General features: G+C 39.2%; 1 protein-coding gene across 1 annotated transcript; it reads right to left on the bottom strand.

Annotated features, from left to right (window-relative positions):
- Positions 1–1,599: 1,599 nt before the first annotated feature.
- Positions 1,600–5,964, bottom strand: LOC107556138 (carbohydrate sulfotransferase 14-like). The gene is made up of 2 exons (XM_016239175.1): positions 5,562–5,964; positions 1,600–2,689 (listed from the first exon to the last, which is right to left on the bottom strand). The coding sequence occupies exons 1-2, from the start codon at positions 5,832–5,834 to the stop codon at positions 1,862–1,864; spliced, it is 1,101 nt and encodes a 366-aa protein (XP_016094661.1). The 5' UTR covers positions 5,835–5,964; the 3' UTR covers positions 1,600–1,861.
- Between the last annotated feature and the right edge of the window lie 1,340 nt (positions 5,965–7,304).

Below are 7,304 nucleotides of genomic sequence, written 5' to 3' on the forward strand. Positions count from 1 at the left end.
TCCTAATTAAAAAAATTTAGGAGGACGGTCAAAACTTTACGAGCACCTTCTAATCAGTAATCAAAAATTCTGATAAAAAATTAACCTTCCCATTACGAGGTCATATTTGACTCAAAGTGATTTATAGGGAATTTTGTTTTTACCTTTGTAATGTCATTTTTCTAACTTTATTAAAAGTATGTAATCTTTTATGTCAAATTAAAAATATATATATTTATAAGCTTTTTAACATTTCTTGTTCAATAAAAACAAGTAGAATAAGAATAAGTTACCAATCAAATGAAATCAGTATTTAAGAAATAAATTTATGCTACAGAGATGGTACAAAAGAACACACAAGTGGCTTGTAGGTGTATTTTCAGACGTTTAATGAGGCTCAGAGGTCGCATGAGTGCAATTAAATTCATAAATTCATGTTGAGGTTAATGTTTTAAATATACAATTTTGAATATAGAAATTATTTAAATAACAGAAAAGATACTTTAAAAACTTAAACTGCCAGCAGGTGGCGTCAATTCACTGATTTTATCACTGAATCATTCATTCAATTGATTGGTTCGAACGCCGATTCATTCAGGAACGAAGTACCTGACTGTCTTTATGAATGGGTAATTGAACGCAGTTAATTCATAAACGAATCACCGCTGTGTTTGAATGGAGATGCGCAGCAGCTCAGCTGTTACTTTTTTTTTACTATTTTCGTTGACGAAATAGAGCAAAATAAGGCAATGTTGTTGTCACACAATATAAGTAAATTAATATTAACTTCTTGTTTAATGAACTGTTGTATTAAATCAATCACATTTGCAAACTCCCTTAATAATCATTAAAAGCTGTCGCACAGGTGCTCCTAAATATTATTTCATAGTCACACGCAGTAGTTTTCAGTTGCAAATGCGACTGAAATGGTCGCACTGTAGAGCCCTGGGAGTCATTCTTGTCTACATCTGCTCTGTGAAACAATGGCAGACTGATGACAGCTCACTCAGGGCGGGTCTAAGGTAAGACACCAGTCCAGTCTGTGCTGAAACGCTACTGTCAATCAAACTATCGTGGGAGGGGCCTGTCTGTGTGTCATCATACAGACAGGCATCTGAGATCGGCTCGATTTGAGAAAGGGGAAAACATTAAACCAGATTTTTTTTTTAAAACACGGGGTGGATTTTTATCATTATAGGGTGGTTGTGTACACACACTGCCAACACACATTTCAGTTCAAACAACTTGTAAAAGTGCATGTAGCATCCTATGACCCCTTTAAGGGATTCAACTCAGAGTCTCATCTTTTCAGAGGAAATGGCAGATGGGAAGGAAATACTGAAATATTTGTCAGAAATATTTGTTTTGGTCCTATGAAACTCAACACAATTCATTAGATACAGATAGGAATGACTTCAAAAGCTATTTGGAGATTCATTTTCTCGCTATGAGCTTCACATTTCTATTTGTAAAAGGATTAATAAGCAAAATCACAAGGGACAGCAGAGGTAATGATTATCTAAATAATCAAAAAACACTGGAAACTTTAATATTACAATGACAAGTGAAAATGGTGGAAGCTTGTGCTTACTAATATAAAACTCTCACGATAGTTTTGCGCACAGCACAATGTTCTTCATTTTATTCCCATTAATATGGACATCCTACTGCATCTCATGAATAAAAATAGCTGATTGAGTATTTCCAGTTTTAAATAGTGGCTTGAACTTAAATAGCTCTCAAATACACTGTACTGAGGCTTATATTCAAATATATTTTCAATTCTGTACAGGTAAAAAAAAAAAAATCTATGTTAAAAAATATTAACATATTGAAAGATTATAGACAGTCTCACAAATCTGGTATAAACCCAATGCCTTTGTTAATGCCTACAGTATTCAGTGGTTGTGTTGGGTAAAGGATAGCCGAACAGAGAGAAGTCCAAAATATACTTGGGCATGAGCTCTTTGAGAAACTTCTGTGGCACAGTGCATAAGTAATAATGCAGCGTTTCTTTGGTAACGGGTTTGTACCACGTCTGGCGTTCAGGGAAGCGTACGTGTTGCGGCACTCCGACACGTTCCAGAACGTAAGCGGCGTCACTCTCCAGCCTTTCGTACGAGCCAATGAAGTCATATTCTATGGCGCAGGGTTGGCACAGGTTGTAAATGGGCATCCAGTGTTCGTTCATCCGCTCCGGGTCTTCGTCGAGCAAATAACGCACAAACTCTGTGAAGGTCACGTCATTTCCTGCTATTTTTTTATCCTTTGCGTAGCCTTTTCTATAGCGGCGTATGATATCCGCACCGTATTTCCGCTGATATGCCTTAATTTCGCCAAACTTGTTACGATAGGCTGAAAGCAAGCGTGCCATCGGCTCTCGCACGAACATGAATTTAAAATAATGCCGTAGTCGATGACGAATCTCTTCGGGCGGAAAGTCAGAAAGAAAGACCAAATCAGCACGATGGTCCATCTTCACTTTGACGTCTATGTTGGCTAGAGCACCGCTCAGTACTTTCAGCACTCGTTTCCAGTTGGAGCAGGCCACTTTGGGGACGTAGCAGTACAGGAAGCGATGCTCGTCGTTTACTAGTATGTGCTGGAGGAGAGTCTTCCTTTGCAGCGGACTGAGAGACCACAGGCTGTGAGGCATGTTCTTCTGACCACACATCGATCTTATGGTGCGATTGCGGATCTCTTGTACAATCTGGGGGGAAAGAGGCATATATAACCTTAGAACAATATAAAAACATAAACACTCACGCATAAATTTTGTCTCATGTTTTGTAGACCTACAGTGAGCTACAAGTTTGTTAATCAAAGGCATATATGATCGTGGTTTTGCGCAACTTGTCAGTGAACAATGGCTCTGTGTAGAAAATGCTGCTTCATGTGAAAGCACGCACGTGATGGAGATTTACCGCTGATTACAGAAGCGGCTTTACTGACAAGATGTGCATTAAAGGCACAATATGTCATTTTCGCCGCTAGAGGGCGCGTATTCAAAATAAACAAATAGACAAAGGTGTAGTTTGATGACGCTATGACTGAGTGTGGAATCATGGGAGTTGTCGTCTTCATCTACACAGCCGATGCAATCCGACGGGACTCAAGCAGAAATCATGTTCATGGATGAGCTAATGATTTATTAACGTAGTAGAATGAAGCAGGATGAAGCTGAATGGCGTCAAAGCGAAACGAGGCCGCTGAACGAGCGTGACACATGGCTCGAAAGCAGCGGAGCTTTTATTATGCCACAGTTGACCGCTTCCGCACCTTCCAGCAGCACTGTTTTATCATACTAGATACATTTGAAAGTACTGTTATAATGCTACTCTGTGCAGTCGTCACCGGTCTAATAAAACACACAACATATTAAAGTGTCTTTGGTGTTTCCATGTTTTCTACAAAACAAAACCGGAAATCGAGGGGTTATGACGTCATTGGCAGGCGACACAATGACACTATGGACACGGTCCGTGTCACTAGTTAAAATTGCTTATTTCTCTGGATTTAAACATTCTTCGAAACATTTGGGATAATGCAAGTACACAAGTCTGCAAAATATATAACACCGTTCTAGTGGTTTTTGGATATTTTAATAAAAATTTTTTACATATTGTGCCTTTAAATATTGCATGCGATTTATCGTGCAGCCCTATTTTTTACTTATTAAAAATTTCTTCATGGGATTATAGTTTTTTTCACTTAATAAAGCAGTTAAGTACACAGTTTTACACCTTTGTCTTTCTCTGTCAAATTTCCAAATCCCCCTTTTTTTTTTTTTTTGCTTTAAAGTTTGTAATGTTCCCACTCTGTAGTTGATTTGATTGATGGCTTATAATGCTTTAACAAAGACTTGAAAATTGCTATGGGAGAAATGGATGGGGGAAAAAGTATTGCATATCTGACCCCTGAATGGGCACAACTTACCAGTAAGAATCAAGTATTTCAGAGAACCATGTAAAAATGGAAATAAAATATGATGTGCTAATTACTTCAGTTGTTTTGTGAAATTGTGTACCAAATGATTCTTGAACAAAGTGACTTTACTTAAAGGTCTCAATTCACTTGGTCTGATCTAAATATAATTCTCTCCTAATGTGCACTGCCAAAAAAAAATGACATTTAAAAATAGCAAACTATGTTTAGCAATAAACATCTCTCCATCAAGCCAAACGCAGATGAAACATTGAAAATGTGTTACTAAACAGAAGAAAGAAAATATGTACTCTAGACGTTCCACTGGATGACCAAACATCATGTTAACTGCACTTAAAACTAACTCAAATCATTTTCAGGATGCATACACAAGAAGAAAACATTAAAATGTTGCAAAATATACAAACACATACGATGAAGACTTTTCTATCAAGTTCAAGTTCAGTTTTATTTCTAGAGCACATTTAAGCACGAAACAAGGCAGACCAAAGTGCTGCACAACATACAATAATATATAACAAGGTGAAAATCAGTAAACAAATAAAAACAATTCAAAATCCATACAACAACAAAAGCAGATTAAAACAATTCAAAGGCGCATATTACTACATGTTAAAAGCCAGAGAGAAAAGATGTGTTTTAAGATATGACTTGAACTCAGATAAAGTGGATGTGGATGTGTTCTGATGTGAACTGGTAAGTTGTTCCAGATGATGGGACCAGCCACTTCAAAGGCTCTAGATCCTCTGGTTTTTACACAGTTTTACACCTATCAACCTAAGAGTGCTCACTTCACACATTCAGTTGCCATTTTGCAAAAAAACAAAAACACATTAAAGTGATTATACCTACTGAATAGTGAATACATGTAAAAACTTTACAATAATGGTTACTATAGGCAACACCAAAATCTAGATTGCTTATCAGTGGTTGAGAGAGATCAGAGAAGGTAGCTTAACGGTCATGTGATTGTACTCTTCTGTCAAGAGCACAGCAGGGATCTTACCTTGAAAGAATTGGCCCAAAGTTTCATATTTCATATCTTGGCTTGAAGGTAAGCAGCTGTTTAATATTTTCTGGAATGAAATATGGAGCTTCTCTGTTCCATCAAAGATGCTTTCCACATACCAACTTTAACTAAATCCATAGATGCATTAACAGTGGAGTAATAATAGGACAGATATAAATAGGAATAATCGGTTTTTGCACCTTAAAATAATTTTTTACATAGTGTCCAAAAGTACAGTACAAATACACTTTTAGAGTTTTAAATGAAAATCAGAGAACTTCAGTTTTCTGATCATTTTTTGTGACCTATTGCTTTGACATTTTAAAAGTGTATCTATCGTTTCATATTAAACCTAACAAACTTTTTTAAACATTTTACGTGTGGCTAAATTGTGCAAGTAATAATTGGGGACACTGTATTGAACAGAATTGTTGACTAGGTAGAAAGCTCACTATGTTTTGAGACGCAGCCCGAGTTATCGTGAAAATTCACTGCAGTACAGACTCGCGAATCTCGAGGAAAGTCTGACGACTACATGCAAAGATATCAAAATATTTATGAATTTCACAAAATATGCCACTGTTTATTCACAATCTAGCAAACTTGTGTCTCTGTTCGACTACCTTACCTGAGACTCCACGTCCACAGCCGCGTCAATATGCCTCGGTCGGGTTTCCACTTTCTTCCCGTCGGCGCGTGGCGGCGGAGTCTGCACGCTGTTCAGCATTCCTTTCTCTATCAGGAGCAACAGGCCTCCGGATGCCACGATCACGGCGAACGTCAGCACCGAAGGAACGACGGCGGAGTGTCGGCGAACGGTGGTCGCGCTCACGGACGGTCTGAAGTGGACCAGGGATCCGCTCGCTTGTTTTATTCCGTACTCCTTCTTGCGAGGCGGCATAGTGAATCACATGCATAAAAGAGTCCGTCCGGTTATTGAGACTCAGTGACTCAAAATACCGACAGATCAACACACATCCATCGCTTCAGTGAAGCAGCTAACCAACCTCTGATTTCAGTGCTTTCTGTGAAAAGAGGAGATGGGGGGGGGGCTTTTTACGAGAGCATGATGGGAAATGTAGTATTGAGCAATGAGGGTGGGAAACCTGAAGTCATAGCTTCGCTGTTCGTGATTGATGCTGGACACTAATCGAGTCGCTTTAAAATGACACAAATTCTATAATTAAGGTGGCAACTAGTTCCAACATCTCCATTGTGAACTGCTTTGTAAACTGGACAAAAGTGCAGAAAAGTAGCTGGAATCACCATTTTCTAGGGGTGGGGGGTGGGCCCCACTAGTGGTCCGAGTCATTACGTTGCAAAGAGCGCTGCTGTCACTGATATACATGGCCTTTGCCATCTGCCCATTCCCTGGACATTGATTTATTTTGGAAATTGGACCGCGAAAATGAAACAAATCTATCCTTCAGGCGCAGAAAACAGGGATGACGATGAGAAGAGACAAGCACAAGGTCATTTTTAGTAACATCATTTTTGAGTGGTCGCCACTGCAATCGTCTTCATCTTGATTGCAGTCTTCATCCATCAAAACTTTACTAGCGAGACACTGGTGGTTATCCAGTCGAGAAACCGTAGTTCGCGTCGCATCTGGGCATACAGCGGTGGGATGTGTTGACATTACGTTCAGTCTGTACTTCACACAGCGCGACATGTGAGGGCTCACACTCTTCAGAGACAATCACAGAATATGGCAGAGCTCGTGTTTTAAAGAGAAACACACTGGAATAATTCACTGAAAACGCAACGCTAGTCTCTGTTCTCTCTGCAATCTCTTTTGTAATCAGCCTGGTTTATTAGCACTGTTTTGGACGGATTGTTTGAATTCATTCGCTGAAAACCATTGAACTGAAAACCCAGAGTTTAGCGGCTAAATAATAAACAAAACTAATAAAGACAACAAAAACAAACAATACAATTACTAAAACTTTAAAGGGAAAATGACAGCAGAAAATATAAAAAATAATTCAATATATTAGCAAAAACTGTAATAGCACCTGAATGATACTAAAATAACATGCTTTATATAAAGTGTCCGTGTAAGATGTATACGATCCCTCCCAAACTCTGTTTAGGGTCCCCAAAATGCTAGGGCCGGTGTTGTTTAGGATTAGGTGTGGGGGAGGAGTTAGGATTAGGTGTGGGGGAGGGGTTAGGTGTGGGGGAAGGTTTAGGGTTAGGTGTGGGGTTAGGATTAGGTGTGGGGGTGGGGTTAGGATTAGGGGTGGGGTTGGGATTAGGTGTGGGGGTTGGCTTTAGGATTAGGTGTGGGGTTGGGATTAGGTGTGGGGGTGGGGTTAGGATTAGGGGTGGAGGGGGGGTTAGGATTAGGGGGGGAGGGGGGGTTGGGTTG

Source organism: Sinocyclocheilus grahami, unplaced genomic scaffold (assembly GCF_001515645.1).
Source record: "Sinocyclocheilus grahami isolate Dianchi unplaced genomic scaffold, SAMN03320097.WGS_v1.1 scaffold556.1, whole genome shotgun sequence".
NCBI lineage: Eukaryota > Metazoa > Chordata > Actinopteri > Cypriniformes > Cyprinidae > Sinocyclocheilus > Sinocyclocheilus grahami.

What these genes read in the sequence shown, in the direction of transcription:
- LOC107556138 (XM_016239175.1), bottom strand. Translation starts at nt 5,834, where the DNA reads ATGCCGCCTCGCAAGAAGGAGTACGGAATAAAACAAGCGAGCGGATCC. An exon ending in CTGTGGACGTGGAGTCTCAG is followed by an intron (nt 2,690 to 5,561) that starts GTAAGGTAGTCG and finishes CTTTCCCCCCAG; the next exon opens with ATTGTACAAGAGATCCGCAA.